General features: G+C 30.7%; 1 protein-coding gene across 5 annotated transcripts; it reads left to right on the forward strand.

The window, feature by feature from the left end:
• Window positions 1–1382: 1382 nt before the first annotated feature.
• On the forward strand, window positions 1383–22315 carry LOC134707337 (70 kDa neurofilament protein-like). 5 transcript variants are annotated; one of them, XM_063567011.1, is made up of 12 exons: window positions 1383–2371; window positions 10449–10635; window positions 11981–12076; window positions 13243–13404; window positions 14326–14451; window positions 14706–14926; window positions 15772–15786; window positions 18017–18174; window positions 19802–19947; window positions 20218–20322; window positions 21072–21188; window positions 21616–22315. In XM_063567011.1, exons 1-12 carry the CDS (start codon window positions 1788–1790, stop codon window positions 21652–21654), a joined length of 1956 nt encoding a protein of 651 aa, XP_063423081.1. In that variant the 5' UTR covers window positions 1383–1787; the 3' UTR covers window positions 21655–22315. The 5 variants fall into 5 exon arrangements, with proteins under 5 accessions (XP_063423081.1, XP_063423082.1, XP_063423083.1 ...); XM_063567013.1 differs by lacking the exon at window positions 18017–18174 and adding an exon at window positions 18254–18351 and having other exon boundaries at window positions 1390–2371; XM_063567012.1 differs by lacking the exon at window positions 15772–15786.
• The last annotated feature ends 1733 nt before the right edge of the window (window positions 22316–24048 follow it).

Genomic DNA, 24048 nt, shown 5'->3' on the forward strand with positions numbered 1-24048 from the left:
ACGCTTGTGAATGGTACACAACAAATGCTGAATAAAAGGGTAAATGTATTCGAAAAAAGAAAATACCAACAACACAACGAAATAATGTTCTACATACACTAATTAAATGGTTGAAAAATAACCTATTTAAATGTCTTTTTCTGAATAAAAATATAAATTTGGCTCGTCCATAGCGCTTTTATAATGATTAAACGTCATCGGCCAAGGAACACAGATATACATATATACAAACATCGGAATTTCCGATGAGTTATATGGCCAAAAATGGACCTGATAGAATAGCCGAATCCATGTAACTTAGAAGTTGGAACTTAAGTGTCTTTATGTTTTATTAAATAAATTTAAATCGTAAAGAATGTTTAAAAATAGTAACAATCTATATCAGTACCAAATACACTGATTACTAAGATGATAATACACTCAAAACTAGCAGTCAATTAAACCATTGTTAGGAAATGAAAATTACATTACTCTGATGCGTTCGAAGCGATTTGCCTGATTTACCGTCAGCAAAAATGTTTACGCCAAATAAAATATAGCAAAGGATGTATAAATAAATACCTGAATACGCTCCGAGATCTACGATTAAAAAAGTCAAAGCCGATCTCATGAGCATATAAGGTTAACTTTGCATGAGGGGTTTGGAACACTTGTAGTTTCTTAAACCTGTTTTCCCAAAACAGACTTCCGAATTTATTTATGATATGTTTTTTCTTAAAACACTACATTTTGAGAAATTTTCATTGTCTCTTGATTGCTGTTTTATGTGATTGTATCGATATTGTTTAAATGATAAATCTAAGTAAAATTAAATTAAATTAAAAGGTTATAAACCAATATGGTCTTTATATATGCATGCATATGTACAAAATTTCTTTAAAAAAATCAAATTAATTGTTAAATATATAGACTTATTTAAATAAGTTAAGTTAATGATTTGTAAATCATTGGAAAACAACTTGTCACATACAATATTATTATAAGATTTTTTTTTATCAATACTACAATCTTCTTGCTTGAAAAGTAAAATCTATCATGTTTAAACTAAATCTAACGTTACACGATTATTAAGGCTATGAATATATCAATGACTTTAAGTAGATCAATACACATCTTATTTTTTATGACTGAATGAACAATACGGGAATACCTGTAGATTTTAAGAGTTAATGGCTGGATTTTAAAAGTTATGTTTGTAACAGTATTAATTTTATTTGCTTAACTTTTCAGTTACTATGATCACACCTGTGCGAAGCTCCGGGGTTGGGAGTAAGAACCTCACAAACATTTTTATGATTAAGACCTTTCTTGTTTGTTTAAACGTGTAGCAGACGATATTTATAGAACGCGAAAACGGTCGGCTGCGTCTTGATCAATACAAGGCCATATATGAATATTCAGAGTGGGAGTCTCCTATCCCCGTGTAACTTTGGACAATCGTACCTGCACAGTGAAGAATTAATTACAGTTGAATCATATCAAGAGCACATTTAGACTTTTATTTTACTAAATGTTTTCGGGCATGGGTGTTGTAACACGTGACAACAGAAACCAATCCTGAATCGTTTGATAAATTACTACTGTTTTCAACATAATATATATATGGAAGTGAACGTATTAATTTGATGTTGTTTATCGTCGAATGACAGCGCTTTGTAGGTAGTTACAACGGCTAGAAGGCTCTTCCCATTCATATATAAGGAGACTGACTTCATCAATCGGTCCTTTCACTTTCAATTTTCGCTTCAGCTAATAGAGAGAAGTTTAGTGTGCAATAACCTTCCAAGATGTCTAAGTCTAGCGAGAGGATTACTGAGAAGAGGACAGTGATTACATCCTCGTCTTCTGCCTATGATGATGGCGATGACTCTATTTACTATAAGTCTGGAATACAACCTCGACAGTCTACCGTAGTTTCTCGTTCTTCAGTTGGAGGACCTAGTATGAGATCTAGTATCGGAGGTGGTGGCAGCGGTGGTACCGTTTATTCGCGTACTGTTGAATATGGAATCGGTCGATCAGCTGGCATGCATGGTCTTAGCCCAGGAGGCTATGAGAAAGTATCGAACTCCGGAGTTCAGACCGTTAAATCAAGCCGAGAGAAGGAGAAGAAAGATATGCAAGATCTAAATGAGCGATTTGCAAATTATATCGAAAAAGTGAGATTCTTGGAAGCCCAAAATAGGAAGTTAGCATCTGAATTAGAAAACTTGAAAACAAAATGGGGAAAAGAAACAAGTGCTATCAAATCTATGTACGAACAGGAATTAGCAGAAGCCAGAAAGTTAATAGACGATTTAACAAAAGACAAGAACAAATTAGAAATCCAAAACAGCAGTTTACAAGAAGATATGAACAATTTGAGGAGACAGTAAGTACTATTCTAAACTTTTATATGATCCATGTTTATGAATAGACCCCATTCTCTCTATTGTGATGGGTTATTTAACAATAATCTGTTAATTCGTCTCTTAAACTTTACTTTGAGTTGTAAACAATAACATACAAGAAACACCGATTTAGCAATAGAGCTCTTCCATTTTACTAGGAATTTATGTCAGTAGGAGGTCTTCAAATGTTTTGGCCTAAATACTATAAGTTTATCTCAGTCTACACTGCATATGTTTCAATAGTTAAGTCTCCCATCGCCTACACTATGTTTATTCGTTAGGTAGCTAGCAATGCAATTTTAAAAGATAATATTCAAATATCAAAAAAAAAGATAAACTTGTATTTCATACTTTTTAATAGTAACATAGTTTGTGGTGAATTTTAACATTTGAGTAAATACGTACACTTGTCATGTCATTCAACAGCTAAATGATAAAAACACACAATAATTACCTTGATTTGACCTGTCTACCGTTATGTTACATAATTTTGCATTGCAGCATGTTTATAGTAGGACAAGTTTACTCTGTGTTGTGACTTATGCTAATTAATACCTTTAAAAAGGTGTCTTTAAACTTAAACAACTTATGTTTCACATCATTCAAGTAGTTCAGCAACGATTAATATTGTCTTGGTCATGTTACAATGTATTAAGTAAATTAGCACTACAGTATTATGTTCCTCGGCCGCTTTGTTTTTCATTCAATTGTTATTTATATAAGTGCATAAGTGTGCATAATCGAATATCTACCTTTTGACGTAGAAGCCACAGATAAAAAAAGAGATATGTAGACTAAGAAATCATACATACATTAGTTAACTATTATAGTCAGGTGTTTACACAAAATGTTAAGCTATAAATCATCGAGTTTCTTAAAAAGTACAGTACATGTAGTTCAAAAATGCAGCTGACCTTACAAAACAGTATTTGGGTATCTTTTCAAATAATCTACCTTTAATCTTGAACTTATCGAAACTGGCTAGAGAATGTACTGTTATTAATGTACGACCTTATACTTTTCATTCAAAATTTAGTATAATAGAAGTAAATTAGATCTGACTTATCCCTTTATCATGTAGGGTTAGCTGTTGACCAACTACATGAATAATTAATTATATAATAGTAGCAGTGTGCTTCATACACGATCTTGCTGCAACTTCTGCTTCAATGCTATAATCTCGCTGGAACTTCTGCTTCCATGCAGACGATCGAACAAATCGTCTGACGATCTCATCACGTTCGGTCAACAAGACAAAATAGATTATGGTGTAGTGACAATGTCGAACTAAATTGGCCATTAAAGGTGATTAAATGATGGACTTTACGTTTACTTACCATTTATTCTAAATCAAATTATTACCTTTTGTGTTTAATTTATCGACATCTATTTGTTAAAAGGGCAAGAAGGTCAAAGACATTGGTTCAGAAAATGGTTGACATTTTTAAAATTCACTGAATAAGCCGAAGATGTAACTTCATTCAAGTTAAATGTCAATTTGTAAACGCTGCGACGATGGTTATGCAGATTCAAAATGACACTAAACAAAGTATTCTTATAAAGAATTATTTATATAGTATTTTTAGTATTGACGTTTAATTTATACAAGAATGCATCAAAATAATAGAATGTTAGTATGAGATTTGGAACGAACGCCTAATTAACTAACTTTAGGATAGCTATTTAGAATAATCACCTCTCCATTGCTAAGTTATGATAGCCACTTTACAAATTTGAAAGGGATTTCAAACTTGAACAAGCCTTGTTTCACCCTCCAGTACACAAACAGGGCATTTATTTAGACATAAAATATTTACTATCCAAATATACAGTTCTTAACAAAAGCTATATTAACTCTCTGTACCTGTTTATGCAAACATTTCTTTAAAAATTGATACATAAGAATTAATATGCATTTTGGATTTGCTAATTTAGAACAAAAATGATGAAACATTTTAATAAGCTTTTTAACCGGCTTTATTCAGTACTTGGAGAGAAATTAAAAACGAATTTATTTATAACGATTATTTTATCTTTGAATGATTTTGAACATTAAAAGGAGACATATTCATTGAATCGTGGTCGTATGTCATTAGTTTATCTGACATATATATGAATTGCGATGAACAACACAAATTTCGGTATTTCAAAATTTCAAACTGAAAGATGCACAAGTACGGTGTTGTATACCTGTTTACTTATACCCAAGGGACATATCACTTCACTTGTTTTCGACCATGCCCGTTTGTTATTAAGATTAATGATTTACATGTATAAAAACTGGGAGGTGTTTCAATATCAAAGGTTTTACACGATTTGTCATATAAACAATTTTGTATCTGCTGTTGAGCAGAATGTTTACCTTAAGGAAAAAAAATGCATTGTCGTTTGATATTATGATCCAAAGTATTTGTTTTATATATTTTTTAATTAAATATATTTTGATATAACAAATACAAAAAGGAAATTGGTGTTCACTTTTAAGAACACTGTCTTACAAAAGCACTTATATATCATGTATATTTCTTAAGAAAGATCAAAAGAGAGATTTAAATTTAGAATATTTTACAGTTTCGATTTCATAGCTGTAAATCAAAGATGTACTCATCGCGATACTAGTGTTTAACTTTATTATAATAAACCAAATAAATTTGAAATGTTTGTTTAGATTGTTTAACTATTCTTTGCTAACTTTCTATTCTATATTTGATAAACGGTTTGAGTTTAATTGAAATTAAATAAATACCTTTCATATAACTTCAACAAAGTTATTCAATTATAATTTGTTTAGATATTATACATCTAATAGGGCAATCATTCCACATTAAAAGGAAAAATATTGAAAGTTCTCATTGACCGGTCAGAATTTTTATCGACAAAGAAGTAACATAACTCGTTCCTATGACATAATTTTAATGACCAGAGCATTTTCTGGACAACTGCGCTTGCAGTTTTATTATATTATTTTTATTACAACAAATGTCACATTTAATATTTTGTTGATCAAAATTAATATTAACCCTTGACCAAACAACAACACTACGCCTCTTCTAGTATTATAGTACAATAAACTCTCACCAAGAAATACACGAACAGAGAGTTAAATCATATTTATGTTAATTCACATTCTTGTAAGAAATCTCCCAAGTTGAAAAAAATGTAAATAATTAATGATTAAAATGAAGATGTAGTATAATTGCCAATGAGACAACCCTCAACAAGAGACGGTCCAAATGACACAGAAATTAAAAACTACAGTACATTGTGTGGTCTTCCATAATGAGCAAAGCTCAAGTTTATATTTGTGTTCTAGAATATCTTAAACGTTAATGTTTTGTACTTCAGTTTGAAACAGAGACAGTCGCACAACTAATTCTTCTGTTTTATATTAACTTACATCTTAACAAGTCTATAAAAGGTCATTCTTGTCAGGAAGGTTTTATAAAGTCTGATTTATAAGCTGCACGATATCGCTGCTAGACAGCTTTGATTACATTCTTACCGAAATGACTACTTCTATTATTCTATACTCATGATAGTTGGCTAAGCGTTGAATACAACCGTACAACTATGCTATAAATATATGTTTCTAGCATATTACAATGCAAGTTTAAGTTAAATGACAAACTGATAAATATAATTGTGAGAACATTAAGTTGTCAGTCTATTCTGTCAAAAGTTGTTTTATTATCAGAACTAAATTTTACTGAATCAGCAACATTCAGTTCATGACCGACTGGTAACTTGGAAACCCCCAGGAGTTCTTAATGTGACTTGGACTATTAATGGTTCTTTCAACAAAGATGTATTGTAATTGCCTTTTAGGTAGATGTTCTATTATGCTTTGCATCTAAATAAGCTTATTGTAAAAACTATACTATACATGTACGTCTCAATTTAAATTTTTAATAATCAAGTGCTAATAGTCAAATGAGATACAAACTTTTATTCGATGATCTAAAAATATGGGGTCAAATTAGTGGGAGCCGAGGTAACTTTTAGTTTTTGAAAAACAGAAAACCACAACCACACATCCTATACATTGAAACTTTATATATGACCCAATAAATTCTTACGGATATTCTTTCGCTTGAACATTCAAATGAATGGTACATTATATCAAATTCTTTAAAGTAAAAAATGAACCTATTTAAGTTTTTTATAAACTTTCTGCTCAAGGTCTTTCTCATACCAGTGTTTTCTCGGCCTACATGTGAAATCTTTAAATAAATGAGTTAATAACAACTGTCAACTCCATGCAAAATGCTCAATCTAGCCTTATAAATCAAACGAGTTTGTATCATATAATGATATGCCTAGCTACAATATGCATAGTCATATTGTCATTATTACTATGTTGAACAAACTAGCCTGATGCCTGGCTGAGTCATTACGACCTGACATGACACAAAGAGACCAATAATCAAAATTAATACAGATTATCGATAGTGCAAAGGCTATTTAACAAGTCAAGGTCATTAAAAACTTCCATCATCATCAATACAGACAAATTGCCACTCGGTTGAAAAGTTAAGTCGATAATGGAGTGGGGTTAATGTTTTTTTATACTCCCTATACAATTTACGACTTCCATGACTTTTTGCATTGCGTAATAACAACAGAATCAGATGTCGTCTGCTGTTGTATTATTTGAGTATTGCATGCAGTTTTATTAATTTAAGAACTTTATGAATGTTCATAAAGATTAAATGACACATTTAAATAAATAAGCCATTTGATAAACAGTAATTACCATTTTAGTTCATTAAACACTATGCAATATATATGTATACGTCAATATTACCTCATCTTCATCGATATATCAGACTTACATATCGATGCAAATGAAAAACGTCTGTCTAGTGTTTAACTCATATACACTTTACACAAGGGAAACTGTAACTGTAATACGATATACATTGTCTATATATATTTCTAATTTTGCATTTATATATGTGTCCATAAAGCATTGATCAGAGATGAGGTCAAAGATATAAACAATAAATACCTATTTATTTAAGCTTAAGTAAATTCATATAAACGGGGGTGGGTCTACAGTTGAACATTAGAACTTATCAGGTCATAGATATAAACAATGAATACTTATTTATTTAAGCTCTAGAAAAAAATCATATAAAGGGGGGTCTACACTTACAGTTTTTTGTGGGGTTCGTGTTGAACAGCGTAAGTTTATTATGTTGTGTTTTGTCTTTTTGTCTTTTTCATTTTTAGCCAGTTTATTTTCGATTTGAGTTTGAACGTCCCTCTAACGATATCAACCCCCTCCCCCCACTTTTGCAAAATATAGTTGCATAAAAAATGGTCAAATGAACAAGAAACAAAATCAATATTTAAAACGACTCTTGTTAGTGACTAAGAGACGGGCGAGGTAGACGTAGAACAAAAGTAACATTATAACACCCCAAATCTGGTCACAGGTGTTTGGTCTACTCTGTTATGTAATTGTTGGGGTAGTGTAAGTATTTAAGGGATTAGGAATAGCTCCAAAGATTTATACCAATTAAATTTGGGTTTATATCGTACAAACGAAGTTTTTCAACTCATTTGTTTTTTAGAAAAAAACCTTTAAAAATATTTTCAAAAGAAAAATTGGTTAAACTTTTAAATGAGATTTCCCGCAAAGAGTTTATAGTTTGCTTTTGTTATTGTAAATATCTCAAGCATATTCCGATAACTTCTTAAATAATGGATCAAATAGGTCGCATAAGATTAGGGAGTCGAGCAGATCAATTTCAACGCTCGGAACTTGGAATATCATGTTTTATATCACCTAAAACTATCCTCGAAATCTCACAGGTCTTCCATTCATTAAAATTTAAGCCTTATACTCTTCCTATTCACTTTCAAATTTCACTCCTGAACATTAATTGCACCTAAAATATTTACCTGTAGAAATATAATATTGACCTTGCTTGTATAAGAAACATTCAATCATTTTAAACTTACATTTTGTCAAAATTGGCAAGCGATTGGTGCATTCACAACTTTTTTTCTCACACCCATGCAAGTAGTAATAATTGATGAGTAACACCATTTTTTGTTATAATATTAAATGTTTAAACACTCGGAGGTTGAACTTGAAGAGGACTATAATAACTTAGAATACGTATAGTGTTTTTCAGTAGGCCGTAGATGTACATTTGTAGTACACCAACCGTAAAATATTTATCATACAAACCCTTTCAAAACAAGTTTAAATTCTCAGTCACTATTAATTCATAAAACCAGAAAATCTATACTATGATTTAAAACGGCATAACTAATACGGTCGGTAGACCATAATATTTAAATCTACACTAATATAGTATATTTCACCTTGAATTATCTCATTATTAGTTTTAAACTATAAGTTAGTGGTTAGAAATTTACAGAAGTACAAACGAAAACTTGTGTATGCAGATTCAACAGAATAGATAGATTACAAATGAAAACTAATGTATGCAGATATCAGATAAAGGACACATGCATGAAGATTACACAAACACCCACGCTTATATTTCAAATTTTATTATCACTTTGTCATACTTAAAGTTTAAGTTATCAAAAGACTATCATATCTTGAGTTTATCCTCCTTTTTAGCTTAAAAATATAAAAAAAAAAAAAAAAAAAAAAAAGTTACATGTATTTGACATCTGCATTGAACGCCATTTTCTCTGTATTGAGCCGACACCAGTCGTGATGAATCCATACAAATGACTACCCCGAATCAACTCCACCAGCTAAACCTAATAATACATAATATGACATTTCCATATAAGTTAACAAATCAATATTTACATGTTAAGAAGTATTTCATTCAAATAATCTTTTAACCAAGGCTAAATGTTAAAAAGATCGAAGATCATTCATAATTTGAACCAATTACATACAAAGTAGCTTTACAGTCTATCAGAGGTAGCGTAAAAAAGGATAAGAAAGATCTCTAGAGTCCAATCAAATACCATGTTATATTGTTTCCTACGTACGTCAAGTCAGCCGATTCATTTTGTTTCTTGTATTGCATCTAACAAATACGTTTGAAAAGTAGATATCTATATACTAAAAGTCTAAAATTAAGTACTTGATAGTGAAAACAATCTTGACATAAGTTAACATTATATATTAAAATTGTTTATAATCAGCTACATATATACTACTTCAATGGGCAGTTGTTGGTGCGGCTTTTTGACATTCATCATAGATATAAAATGGATGTCCGTTTCAAACCACAATGAATCAAAAACTCAAATTTCTGTTATATAACAAACACAAACAAAACCGTATTGACTTTTTGATAGACGTGATATACTTGTATCGAATTGTTGTTATTCATTCTTCACTTGACTTAACCTCAGTATTAATGCTTGTAGGAAACATGTTGAAAATACAAAATTAAACCAAGCAAAACTTGTATTGATTTTCATAATATTATTATTTGATGTTAAATAAGTTTGTGGTGACATTTTTTGCAATACTGCATAGTTTGGGTGATTTAAATGAATACACTTTAAAATATTTATGAAGAAATAAGTCTTTCAGAATCTGCTTTGCATTTTAAATTGCGAAGTGTAGATTACGAAAATATCATAAAATCCTATCTTAGAACCAAGCGATGAGATGTGTCCTAATCACATGATTTATTATACAAATACACTTTCAAGAATATCGTAGAATACAAATGTCATCTGCTGGTATCATGCTTTGACCGAATGGTAATTCATGTATTATTGTTTACGTAGCAATTCAATTGGGAGGTTTCTTCACGTCCTACTCAAAGCAATTTCAGTTTATTTGAAAAGAAATGTTACCATAAAAAAATTGACAACCAAACATTTTAACGCCGATTTTCAGTTTTCCTTATGTACCTGAAACTCGTACAAATAAAGTTAAAATTTCAGACGATACGCTTACTCCATAAAAACAACAGTAATAATTGCCTTGTAATTGAATAAGAAAATATACACCTACATGTAAGCACTTGCTCCTCATAGCAAAGTTATGTCCGTTCTATATTTTTTTTTATAGAAAATTTACACTAAACATGCTTATTTTAATAGAATGGACGATTTGAAGAAGTATCATGCAATTGACCAAGAACAGATAAATAAACTGAACCAACAATTATCCGATTATGAAAGCGAGATTAACATGCTCAGAAGAACCATAAGTTCACTTGAGACAGAAAGAGGAAGAGACAAAGAAAGGATCAACAAACTCCAAAGCGAGGTTGACAGATTAAGAATAGTAAGTAGAAAAAATAAAGTTTGATTCATTTTTCCTTTCTTTTCAACAAATTCAATTCTAATGATGTCACTTCAGGTGACAAGAATTATTTACCCTTCTATAGTTCTTTGTATAACATAAAGCGTGTTCAGTTTGCTGCTCTCTCATTTTGATCAATCTAATTTACTACATGTATGTAAGCATTTTTATAAAGTTATAACTAATCGAGTTTTAAAATCATTTATGCATCGAGCAAATTTGCTATCAAGATATATAATGTGCAAACTCTAGACTATTTTTCTAGACGTTTAAGTTGATGAAGTCGATTGAGATATTACTATTAACACTGTAAAAAAAATACGCTAAAAAAGGAAAGACTTACATAGAGAACAAATTCACAATCTTCAGACAATATGTATCAAATATATTTCGATACCTCATAATTTTGTATCACAACATCTCGCATATCATTTTGTAGATAAATTTAACTACGTGCGATAACTCACCGATATGTCTACACAAAATTACACCCCTTACAAAGTCAGGAGTTGATTGAACTCGTTAACGTGCAAGAACCGTCAATTTAACATTCTTAGACACGTTCCTTATTTTGTAATGTCTGGTTATCTACAATAATTTACTTTGCCATATATCTCTAAGACAATTGTATTATTATCCAGACACATCTACGCCACTTGCAGCTCTCTTATATTCTCCACCAATTACGGGGAACTGCCATTTTAGTATTCCGGAACGTCGAATTAACAGTTCGTTCACGCAATATATAAAGATATTATGTAACGAATGTAAAGTAATTGCAAACTGCTAAGTCGAGTATTCTTGACAAAAGCACTACTAAAAGGAACAAATAATTCTGTTATAGTTTGATCAATTTAGTCGAAAAATGGGAATGCAATTTTGCAACAAAACTTGATCATGAGTGCGCTTGATAATTTATCCAACTATCAACGTTCAGATAGCTATTGATTTGTGTTAGTTATTTCCTTTTCCAGAGTAGTGCATATGACATAATCAAACTTGCATTTGGATAATTTTAAATGTGGGAGAACCTCTTGACATTTAAGGGTACCTGTCCCAACATCATCTCTTATTTTCTCAAAAAATTTAAACAATCAGAACAAACGTGACACAAATCAAATCTTCTATACAACGTACCCAGTTTGAAAATATCTCGTTTATTAATTGGTTGTTTGATTGGAGAAATTTAAGTATGTATCATTTATTGATTAGTTGTTATAATATAGGTCAATCGAGATTGCTGCTTAACACAATGATGCTTTGGTGAATCTAAAATATCCGACAAGTTATTAGTTTCAGTGCATTAACAAATTATTTCATTTTACAGGACTTGAATAACGAAACATTGAACCACTTAGATGCCGAGAACAGACGACAGACACTCGAGGAAGAGATGGAGTTCTTGAAGAAGGTCCATGAACAGGTAAAGCGAAGTGCATTGACGTGAACTAGTTGGTTTAAATATTCAACTTGAACACGCTTAACAAAGGGGCCTGCGACGTAAGCAGTCAACAATTTTTGAAATATCATTTTGAAAAGGTCATTCTTTTATTAGACTACCTCACATAATAAAAATATTGTCCCTTAAAATAATGGTTAGACAGATGAAATTGATAAATAATTGAAAAGACGTTTTAACTATGCACGAACATCTAATGAAATAAAAGTATTAACTTATGATGTGTCCAAATTGTAGACAGACATACTGTTTTACAGAAGAACAAGCAGACGTCATTAAATAGACAAATATGAAGAATATGCAATTTATATCGTCCACATGGGAGTCTTATATTTTATATACCCCAATACTTGCTGTTGGTAATATACATTGCCAGGTCAGCATCAAGTCAAATCAATATGCTGACACTGCATATAAACTACCCAGATATTAAACAATTCACCAGTTTCTATATATACTGCCAAGTTATATTGAATTTGATGATTTGTTTTGGATGTCTAGCTGAAACTATTCAATGGTATAATGCATATGGGAGATCTGCTTTCTGCCTGAATAAAAAAAACGAAAATAACATTGAGATAAATGAATTACCATCTATACAATAAATGATAAATATTTACTGACCATTTTATTCAATTGGTGTCAGAAAAGTCTGCATTGATTTTATAAAAAAGAAAGGTTTTTGAGACAATTTATATGAACATGATGAATAGGGACACAATGAAGACTAGGAATCTGCACATTGGTTCCGAAACAGCTGTTCATAACCAGGGCATTTTAGAAATAGACTTTCCATTCTGTTTCCAATACTCAGAAAAATGGTGAACCAAATGTAACTTCAAAACCGTTTCCAATAAAGTTCAAATGTACATTAACACATTACATGACCTTTCATTGGCAGCTTTCTATTGCACAATTATACATTTTTTCTTAATAACAATAGATAAAATAAAAATTATAGGAAGTAGGTTGCGGTATGATAATAATACCTTAAACATTACCTGCACGTGTTACTTTAAATTGCAGTTATTGTATTGATTTTTTTACAACTATTATATATACTAAGTAACTTTGTGATGAATGCATGATAACGTAAACATGGGTTTTACATACAAAATTTTCAAAAATAGGAACTCAAAGAATTGGCAGCTTTGGCATACAGAGACACCACAGAAGAAAACAGAGAATTCTGGAAGAGCGAGTTATCTCAAGCTATCCGAGATATCCAATCTGAATATGACAACAAGGTCGATCAGTTGAGAGGTGATATGGAGAGTTACTACAATCTTAAGGTAAGTGTTGTAGAGCAAAATCAAGGTCAACAATATATGCTGAAATGTGATAACAAAAACTCATTTTATAAATAGAAAACCGATTCCGTTGATTCCCCTGGAGTTTTGTATGTCGCGTCCCCGATCGATTTGACCGATTTTAACAAAGTTGAGGCATGTAAAGGATAATTATCACCAAAGTTAGTATACAGAATTGACTAGGGAGAACAACTCTGTTTGTCTACAAATTAGAAAATAGTATCCCTTCACGGAAATAGTAAATTTTAACAGTATCAAACGTCTTGATGTAAACATCGACGACTTCGGTTATGTTAGGAATATGAAAATTGTTTTAGTGGCTTACCACTAGACTATTGGCATTTAAGGTAACAGAATGATTTGCATCTAGTTCAAACCGAGTATGACAAGTCTGGTCGACATATATTCATCTACTACTATACATGGATTACCTGCGGTCTCGCTTGATATTCTTATCGATAGCCAGTATCAAAACCATAAATTCCATCATTCTGTAAATAGCAGACTGATATTCAAGTCTCTTCAATTTCTTCAATTTGAAGTTTACAAGATTATGAAATATGACATCATCAATATATTTGAAAGGGAATTTTAATGAAATTTTGATATATATTTATGATTTGACGATTCTGATTCCTGATGGTACCAATTAACACAATATCAAAATCTCAATGCATTGTGATTTCCACTAGACGAAAGATAACTCTATTGCAGTCAAGACATATCTAAAATGTTGTGCATACTTCAGTTTTGCTCTTTAATAAATTCTAACAATTGAGTATATGGTAATGTAAATCAAAGTTGCAGAATCTATGGTATTCTTAAAAGGGAAAACCTGAACATACGAAAATATATCGTTTAAAATTTAAAGCTGTTTCTATACTTTTTTGTTGACAATTTCAGGTCCAAGAATTCCGTACCGGTGCCACTAAGCAAAACATGGAGGTTACACATGTGAAAGAAGAAAACAAGAAATTAGTAAAGAATATTTCAGACTTGAAGGGAAGACTTGCCGATTTAGAAGGAAGAGTAAGTCATTACTAGTTATAACATATTTTATTTGCTCAAATAGAAATTGGATACTAGTATTATACATTCCAGACAAACTTAAAACGAAGTCTTTAATGTTTTAATTTACCAAAATTAACATTAATAAAACAATATTTTATATTAGAGCATGTACGAGTTAGTTAAAGTGCCAAAGAAAAATCAACTCACTGAAAACAAGTTTGTTTAAACTAAGAATTCAAACAATTTGATTCAATAAAATATCTTTATTTTAGAATGCACAATTAGAATCCCAATACAATAGCTTACTTAGAGAATACGAGAGCATACAGAGTGAACACACGATGGAGACAGTTAAACTAAAGGAAGAAATCACCAACCTTAGATCAGAAATGGAAGCAATCTTGGTCGAGTTACAGTCATTGATGGATGCTAAACTGTCACTTGAGCTTGAGATCGCCGCTTACAGAAAACTATTGGAGAGTGAAGAAAGCAGGTTTGTTATCTACAAAAACTGTGATTTGGTGTTGTGTTTTGTTTTTAAAAGTCCAGATAAATTTATTTTTATGATTATTAACTTTATTGCTCAATTATTGGACATTTGGTTCAATATAATGAGTTTTAGAAAAAGGATGAGTGTGCATACGAAAGGTATTCAACGCTACTTGATAAAAGTATAAAGCAGAAAGACAGGATACTTTGTTCCCTTTTCTTCATGTCGTCTAGTATACAATGAAAAGAGCGATTATTATGAACAATTTGTATATAAGATTTAAAAACAATACAATACTTTGCAATATATTGTCTTTCTTTTAAAAAACCCCCATAAAATTGAATTGAAAAACAAGATAAAAAATAGTATAAAAATGTTTCATATTAATTTGAAAATGTATTTTTTACTTTCAAACATACATGTTTATTACAAGATAACTCTTGTAAGTATACTAGTAGTCAATTCGATGACTGATAAGGATAAAAGAAATAGGAATGTAAAATACTACTCAGAATTTAAAAAAAACCTTATAGTTTTATAGTTAAGTACGAATACCAGTATCTAAATGAGAGATTAGAACAAAAACTGTTTATTTATTACTAAAAACCTAAGAGGCAAATTTTAGTGAATTTTTTTTTAACAACGTTATGAAATTATTAATTTTGAATATTGGATTTTTAACATTGGCCATTGAAAAGCAAGCCACTTTTCAAAACGTAATGGAACATTTTGTTTATCAGTAAATGATTGTATTCTCTTAAGATACATAATCAACTATACTATTCTTTTACATAATAATAACATGTAGATATTGTGATGCTTTGTTTTATGTATAAGATGTTTTACAGTGACCTGTTTAATAGGTAAAAACTCTTTGCACTCGCACTAACCAAACTCTGCCTAATGATTTTTCAACCTAATGATTTTTCAAAAGGTGACGGTATTTTCAAGAATTTGCTTTTCAATTGATTTATCACTGCAAATGAGCAAAATGGTTTTTTTCAATTATCAATAAGTACCTGTTTTACATACCAGGCACATAACCAATTCATATGAAAAGATAATAATATTAATTTTTGTATAATATATACCTGATATAATTAGTAACTGTAATGACAAGTGGTTGTTCAATTTTTTTGCTGCATTTGGATTTAAAATATCAGAGTGGAACGGTTACGACGACTTGGAATAAATGTTAGCAATATCAGAAGTGTTTTTCGTGGCTCACCAGTAAACTATAAACCAGAACCATCCTACGAATATAGCACAGGTGTTTCTGCTGACGATGAACAGACCGAAAGGGACATAACTCCAGACGATGAAATTCCAACTGCTATTGGTACATCAAGGAATGATGGAATGGGGTCGAAATTAAATGAACCGGAAGTAGAACAGAAATCGTATAGCGACCAAGAAACAGTTAAATGCATTACACCAGAGGAGACGCTTGAACCTAATGAAATATCCAAACAAGAATATACAACAGAAAGTATAAAATGTACAACTGATGGGGAATGTGTTGAACTAGAAGACAAAACGTCAAAAGAATCTAAAATTGGAAGTGAAGAGTCTCCTTTGGATCATCAGAATCAGCAGGAAAATGAAATTCGTACGGAAATTTCCGTGAAAAGTACAAAAGATGACGAACGTGAGATTTTAGAAGACAAGAAGAAAATAGAATCTAAAGTTGAAATTGTAGAGTCCCCTTTAAATCAGAAGAGTCAAGAACATGAAATTCGTACTGAAATGTTGGTGAAAGTTACAAATGATGGCGAATGTGAGAGATTAGAAGACAAACAGGAAATAGAATCTAAAGTTGAAAGCTTAGAGTCCCATGTAGATCACCAAGAAAAGGAAATTAGTAAGGACATTTCTGGGAAAGACGTAGAGGATGATGATTCAATTAACAAACAAGCTGAGTCAGAGATTAAACAGCCCGATCAAAAAGTTAATGATGAGATTATAAACGATGACATGCCTGAAGAAAAACAATCGGTAACTGATGATAAAACTTCTGACAAAACTGACGACAATAAAGTTGCTGTACAATCTTTCAAGGAGGATATATCAGCAGATCCAAAGCCACAAGAAACCAAAATAGATCCCGTTCCAAGTAACAAATCCGACGAAGTTGAACTAGAAACCACTGATAATTCGGTAACATACAGAACAAATGACAATATTATTGAAAATCAAAATGATGAAGTCGGTACTTATGATTTGAGTAAAAGTCCCGATGCGTCTTCAAAGGAAACAATAGAAACACAAAATAATGAAAATGTCGGTTGCGATGGTGATACGAAAGGACAATCTGATGACGTTACTGTTGCTGTTAAAACTTCTCCTGGTGAGATTGATGTTGATAAAAAAGTACAATTTGATGACATATCAAAACAGAATCAAATGGATGACACATATCAAACCAATGTAGATGACACTATCAATAACGAAAGCATAGGACATGATGTTGGTTCAAGCAATGATGTCTCTTCTCATGATGAACAGGGGACAGAAGCAAGTACAACCATAGAACATAAAAATCTAGAACAAACAACAGATGCAGTTAATATAAAACAGGAAGGAAAACTCAATGATGGAATTAAAATTCAGGATCAGACCGAGGAAATTAAAGATCTAAACGAGGAACCAAAAAGCAACATATCAAATAAGCCACAAGAACTACCGGTAGATACAAAAGGACAAAGTAAAGATGATAACGATGTTCATGAAATCGATGAGATAAAATCAAATGAATCAGAAATTGGCAGTGCTAACCAAAATCAAGACAACAATCAAACAACAAAATCTGAAAACCAAACAATCGCCGAAAAAACTAACGATATTATAGAAACATCTGGTCATGATGATAAGATAACTGTAAATGGTGATGGACCGTTAGATGAAGACAATAATCAAAATGTGAACCAACAGAACGATGAAATGGACAATGATGAAGGTTACTTATGCTTTATGTATACACTGTTTTGTTCACCTGCCAATTTGTCAAACTTTGATGCTGCATGTTTGTGCATTTTGTTGAGTCATTGTTCCATTTAATATTCATTGTCTTCATTCATTTTGTTCACATAACAGGGCTCATATATTAGAACGAATACGAGGAGCAAGTTATTATAGACGTTTCAACGATGAAAATTTTCCTATAGACATTATAGGTACTGTAGAGATTGAAAATCCAACCGTCCAACCGGAAGCATGTGATCCGGACGACCCACCTGATAATAATCCGGAAGGTACTTTCAGACACATTGCAATTGGTGAATGTTGTTTTCCTTTCCTTTTGTTCATTTTTACTTTTTGTTTCTTATACAGAGTAGGCATGAGGAATGTAATTGAACAATCCATGAACACACAAAGTAGAGGAGCAGCCCAACTTTCTGAAATGATCTCAGAATATGAAACTAAGGGCGGTTCGTAAATTTTTCACTGAATAGAGGAGCTAGTGGATCTACTAATGAATTATATCGGTCGATTTTACTAACAGTCAAATTATTCTACTGAATGCACTTGTCTATTATATTTATGGAAGATAAACATGTATATTCTCAGTATTCATATACAACTAATGAATTATATCGGTCTAGTTTTATTTTACTAACATACAAATAATCATATTGAATGCACGTTTCCATCATTTTTTTTTAAATAAACGCACCTATTCTTAGAACCGTTTAAATAGTAATTTCACTTTCTAACAATTGAAATTAAGTATATTTGATTTTCATGAAGATATAAATAGGAGTTATATATGTAATGTTATATATTGAATTACTGGGTAATCTATGTCATCAATGAAAAATCTTTATCCAATTCCCCCTCCCTCATTTTATGCCACTTTACCATGGTTGGTGGTGCTTAGGTGGTGGCACATAAGCTTTAGCCATATAGATAGTACTATGACTAGTTTTGCTCTCTTCAATATCAGTAGATGCATGTTTACTTTCATGAATGTTACATCCGTTTAATAGTTATTTTATTTTATTGTTTTATTTTATTTTAAGAAACTTTTCATTAATCTGGAAAATTAAATATGCTTGACGCACAATTTTGTTTTGCAATTATAAAATTATTTCATATATTACAAATATTTTGTTTTTAATTATTATACTACTGAACATGTAACATAAATGAAAGTACTACACTCGATATAAGAAGAGGGAGGATACTCATTTCAAACATAATTTCATTCTCATTAATCTTTTGTTCATTGATTTTTCTAACTTCAGAGAGCTTTAGTTTGCTTCCGTGTGCTTTGATTTATTTTAACTTACATGTTTGCTTTTAATCAAGAACTTTGTATACACGTTCAAACTACTTTGAATGATATTTGGAAATCTTTAAACAGTTTCATTTCATTAGACAAACTATCTCTTGTTATATTTATGCATGTATTACATTTATACTCAGTGGCTATTATTCTACAGCTTACTATTGCGTTATGTAATAGCTTGATTTAAGACAATTGTTCCTGTAAATTTAAACTTCTTTCCAGACGTAGTAACAATTATGATATAGCTGTTATACTCACATGTTATACCGTTATATAGCTTTTTTAATTGTATATAAATAGCTATAATATGAGCCATAACCGTAAAAGTATTTGTTAGTGTAAAATTTAAAAAAAAAAAGTTTAATATTCTCAAAAGTTGAGTACAATACTTTAAGTAAGTAGTATTGCATGTTTAATATTTTCAAGTCATGTTGGAGGATAACTTATTTTTTATATTTCATTATATTTGTTGTTTCAGAACTGTATATTTCAATGACGCTTGCGAATTACATCCCCATAATGGCTTATTATTACTTATGTTAATCGTAATGAACTGTGTATTAAAAGACAATGTGTGCTATTGTTTCTAGATTCCCACTCTTCCATGAAAATGATGAGGGGAGAAGTATCAGCTAAGACAACATACCAGAAAACATCGACAGGACCAGTCTCAATCGCTGAAGTACACCCAGAAGGAAAATATATCACTTTAGAAAACACTAGTGCACAAAGACGGGTATGTTGACAAATCTGAAAAAAAGTATTAGAAAGGACAATAAAAAGAAGCATGTATATTTTTCCAAAAGACAGTTGTATCTTTTTTTTCCAAACACAAAGATATTTAAAAAGTTTTCTTTAAAAATCACGTATATATCAAAGTTTTATTTTCAATTAACAAAGATTTTTAATAACATTTTTTTGCAATGCATTGTCTTAATGCATTGGATAATGTTTACTGTCATTCAAATATTTATTGTATTGATAAGTGCTGATTATTCTCTTATAGGAGATCAATTTAGATGGCTGGAAGTTAAAACGAGAGCTTGATGGACAAAAGGAATATGTCTACACATTTAAAAACTTTATTTTGAAACCAAACAAGTCTGTTAAGGTAAGCTTGATTATTTAGTTCAGAAATATTATTCTAGTACACAATGTTAGTATATATACCCCAATACATTATATTATTGTTTGAACTACCACCTATGTAGTTCTTATTTGGTATATAACATGTTTGAAATAATACATTTATCTTATATCATATCTTATTCACCTAAGATATCAAAACCTATTTCAACCATAATACAATTTTGTGTTGTAAAGAATGAAAAACTATTAGTATGTATGAAGGTTTTGTAATGTTTTAATTGAATACTTTGCATGTTTGGTACCAATTTTCAATGCAAGCTTACCATCAATTTAATTATTAAAGCTTTCAAGATTAAGTTAAACATTGTTTATGATCAATTGACGGCACACATAGTTTATCGATGTTCAAACCGGACGTTTTTATCTCATACATCTAAAGAGTTTCTTATCACAGGCATATATTACCTTAGCTGTATTTGGCACAACTTTTGGAATTTTGGGTCCTCAATGCACATGAGCTTTGTACTTGTTTGGCTTTATAACTAGTTTGACCTAAGCGTCTCTGATGAGTCTTATGTAGACGAAACGCGCGTATTACATTATAATCCTGGTAACTTATGATAACTATCTAACACAGACGTCTGCTACACCCATGAAATAGCTGATCACCATTCTGATCTTGCAATAGTGACATAATATATTTTGATATGAGTACATAGTACGTACATGTACTGACTTGAACTAATTGAAATATGTTTTGACTATTTATAGATTTTCGCACGTGGATTTGCATCTGATGCTGGAATCAACGACCTTGTCTTCCGTGATTATGAAACATGGGGTGTTGGATCCAATGTCCAAACATCACTGATCAACGAAAATAGAGAGGTAATGGACAGCTTATGATATTTTAGCTAATAACTTTTACAAAAGCAATTAAACGAAATAAGAACATATTTTCACTGAATATTATTTTTGCTTGCGTTGAGACCTTTACAATCAGTTTCGCTATGTTTGAAGAATTTTTATCTTTGTTGACATGTTATAAGCGGAAATCAAAGTTTTACATATAATTTGTAGTGATGGTTTAACTTTTAACATTTTGCATTTAATCTCGGATGTCGAAAAGCTTACCTAAAAGAAGATAGTTTACCAAAGGAGATATGGGGTAGCATTAGTGAGATAACATCTCAAAATCGCAAATTATCCAACATCACATATTAACATCTCTTAAATACATTAATATTTAACAATTTGATCTTGAACACCTTTGTTTTTCAATGTATTTACTGATAAATATGTTTTTATTTTATAGGAAAAAGCAACCCACAGACAGAAAACAGCCTACAACTAAATTAAAAAACAGACTGACGCAGTGAATAGATAATAATCTGGCTTGATTTATATTGCTTATTGAACCTTATTCAGAATTTGCTGAAAAAATGTTTTTGAAAAAAAATATTGTAAAACTGTTCATTTTATTTGTTTAAATTTTAATTATATAGAGCAGTTGCAGCCAGTAGTAAAAACATAAAACAAGTGGAACCTAGCTTTATTTCAAGGTGTATTAGTCGCTTCTATTGAGATCAAAGGGTTTGTGATATTATGGAATGATAATGAGAGAATGTGAGGTTTATATATAAATATATATATAATGAGTGACAGAACTTTTAGAGATTTTTTTTACATTTATATACATTTGCCTTTATTTTTTAAATTTTTATGCAATTTTGTCTTTCCGTCAAAATTTTCTCAATTATTTTGTTTATATATATATATATATATATATATTTCATGCTTTTGGAATATTTACCAATTGTTGTCAATGTTATGTACTAAGCTTTCTATGTTGGTCCTGCAAAGGTACCATGTTTTGTTCACTTGAGAAAAAAAGTATGTTGTTGCTATGGTTATAGTACGCGGACGGATGAAGACTAAATTCACTATTTATATTGTAAAATTAAGATGGAGCTGTCACCAATTGTCTTGCCTTTTTAATAAATTATTCACAATTATGTTCTCGTTATTTATATACATATAACATACGTTATAAAACACAAGGTATATTACAACTGAGTATATTAAAAGGTCAATTTGCCGACAAAAATATACAAGATTATGTAAACAAGAAAATCAAGCATAGTTAAAAGCAACACAATCTTCTTGGTATTTACAAGACTAAGTGTTTTTTCTGTTATTTTCATTTGCCAGAGAAAATAAAAAGAACACAAACAATGTTTTCAGTTCAAGTTACAAAAACACTTGTAGACCCCTCATTAGATATGTGAAACACTTTAAAAAATGTCAGGATCGTTTCTTCTCTTCTATAAAACCTGGTTTAACCCACTATTTCTTCGACAATGACTATACTAAGTCTGTAATATAGCAGTTGTTTTCACTTGTTCCATTGACTAATAACGTTTGATTTTGTCAGTTTTAATGAACGACCCCTTTTTCAATTTTTCTTGAAGAGTTATCTTTGTTATACTTTTTTTTACTTATTTCGAATCTCAACTTTCTTTGAATTACAAAGCATTATAGTTCCTCGCCAATTTTGAAGGGTGGAGGTTCCCTGTCTTTCGATATTACATTTTACTTTTTCAAACAGTGATATGACGTCTTTAACTAATGGTGTAGGAATGGCTTCTTATGGGTGTTCTAAGTTCATTTCCAGTTTTAAATGGGATTTGTGTTGCTAAATCTGTAGTTTATTTTATAAAAATTTCAAGTCTCGAGACTTGTGTTTTGTATTTGGATTCAGTATTTCTACTTTCAGTGACGATGTTTTCTATGCTCGTTAATATTGTATTTTGGTTTAAATATCATATCTTGTAATACACTTATCGAGTATTCATCAAAAGATGTTTGTTCTAATTTTGTGGTATCTATTTTAAAAATTGTGTCCGGTGACCCGCCCAACTAATCAAGATGGCCGCCATGGCTAAAAATAGAACATAGGGGTAAAATGCAGTTTATGGCTTATAACTCAAAAACCAAAGCATTTAGAGCAAATCTTACATGGTGTTAAATTGTTCATCAGGTAAAGATCTATCTGCCCTGAAATTTTCAGATGAATCGGACAACCCATTGTTGGGTTGCTGCCCCTGAATTAGTAATTTTAAGGAAATTTTGCTGTTTTTGGTTATTATCTTGAATATTATTATACAAAGAGATAAACTGTAAACAGCAATAATGTTCAGCAAAGTAAGATTTACAAATAAGTCAAATGACCGAAATGGTCAGCCTACCCATTTAGGAGTTATTGCCTTTTAAAGTCAATTTTTAACCATTTTTCGTAAATCTTAGTAATGTTTTACAAAAATCTTCTCCTCTGAAACTACTGGGCCAAGTTAATTATAGATAGAGATAATTGTAAGCAGCTAGAATGTTCAGTAAATTAAGATGTACAAACATATCACCATCACCAATTACAATTACAATTACAGGGAAAATTAATTTCAACAGATAGATAAATGAGCAAATGCACTTTAGAATAAAATTTAAAGTACCAAAATTCTTCCCTCGAAAACAGGATACAGTGCACCAACAGACTCACAACTTTGTATGCCAGAGTCTCATTGAGAATACAAAGAACTCACTGATAACGCTCGAATCAAAACTGTTGTAAGGCGAAATCAAATACTAAGTTGAAATGCATTTATCAGCCACTGATATTTTAAAAGATTGTCATTTTGTCTCTGTTTAACAGTTGTCTTAAGTTCAATCATATATATATATTATATATATA

The sequence above is a fragment of the Mytilus trossulus genome, chromosome 2 (genome assembly GCF_036588685.1).
Source record: "Mytilus trossulus isolate FHL-02 chromosome 2, PNRI_Mtr1.1.1.hap1, whole genome shotgun sequence".
Classification (NCBI taxonomy): domain Eukaryota; kingdom Metazoa; phylum Mollusca; class Bivalvia; order Mytilida; family Mytilidae; genus Mytilus; species Mytilus trossulus.

What these genes read in the sequence shown, in the direction of transcription:
- LOC134707337 (XM_063567010.1), top strand. Translation starts at nt 16,283, where the DNA reads ATGGGGTCGAAATTAAATGAACCGGAAGTAGAACAGAAATCGTATAGC. An exon ending in TGAAATGGACAATGATGAAG is followed by an intron (nt 17,880 to 19,801) that starts GTTACTTATGCT and finishes TATTGTTTCTAG; the next exon opens with ATTCCCACTCTTCCATGAAA. An exon ending in AACCAAACAAGTCTGTTAAG is followed by an intron (nt 20,323 to 21,071) that starts GTAAGCTTGATT and finishes GACTATTTATAG; the next exon opens with ATTTTCGCACGTGGATTTGC.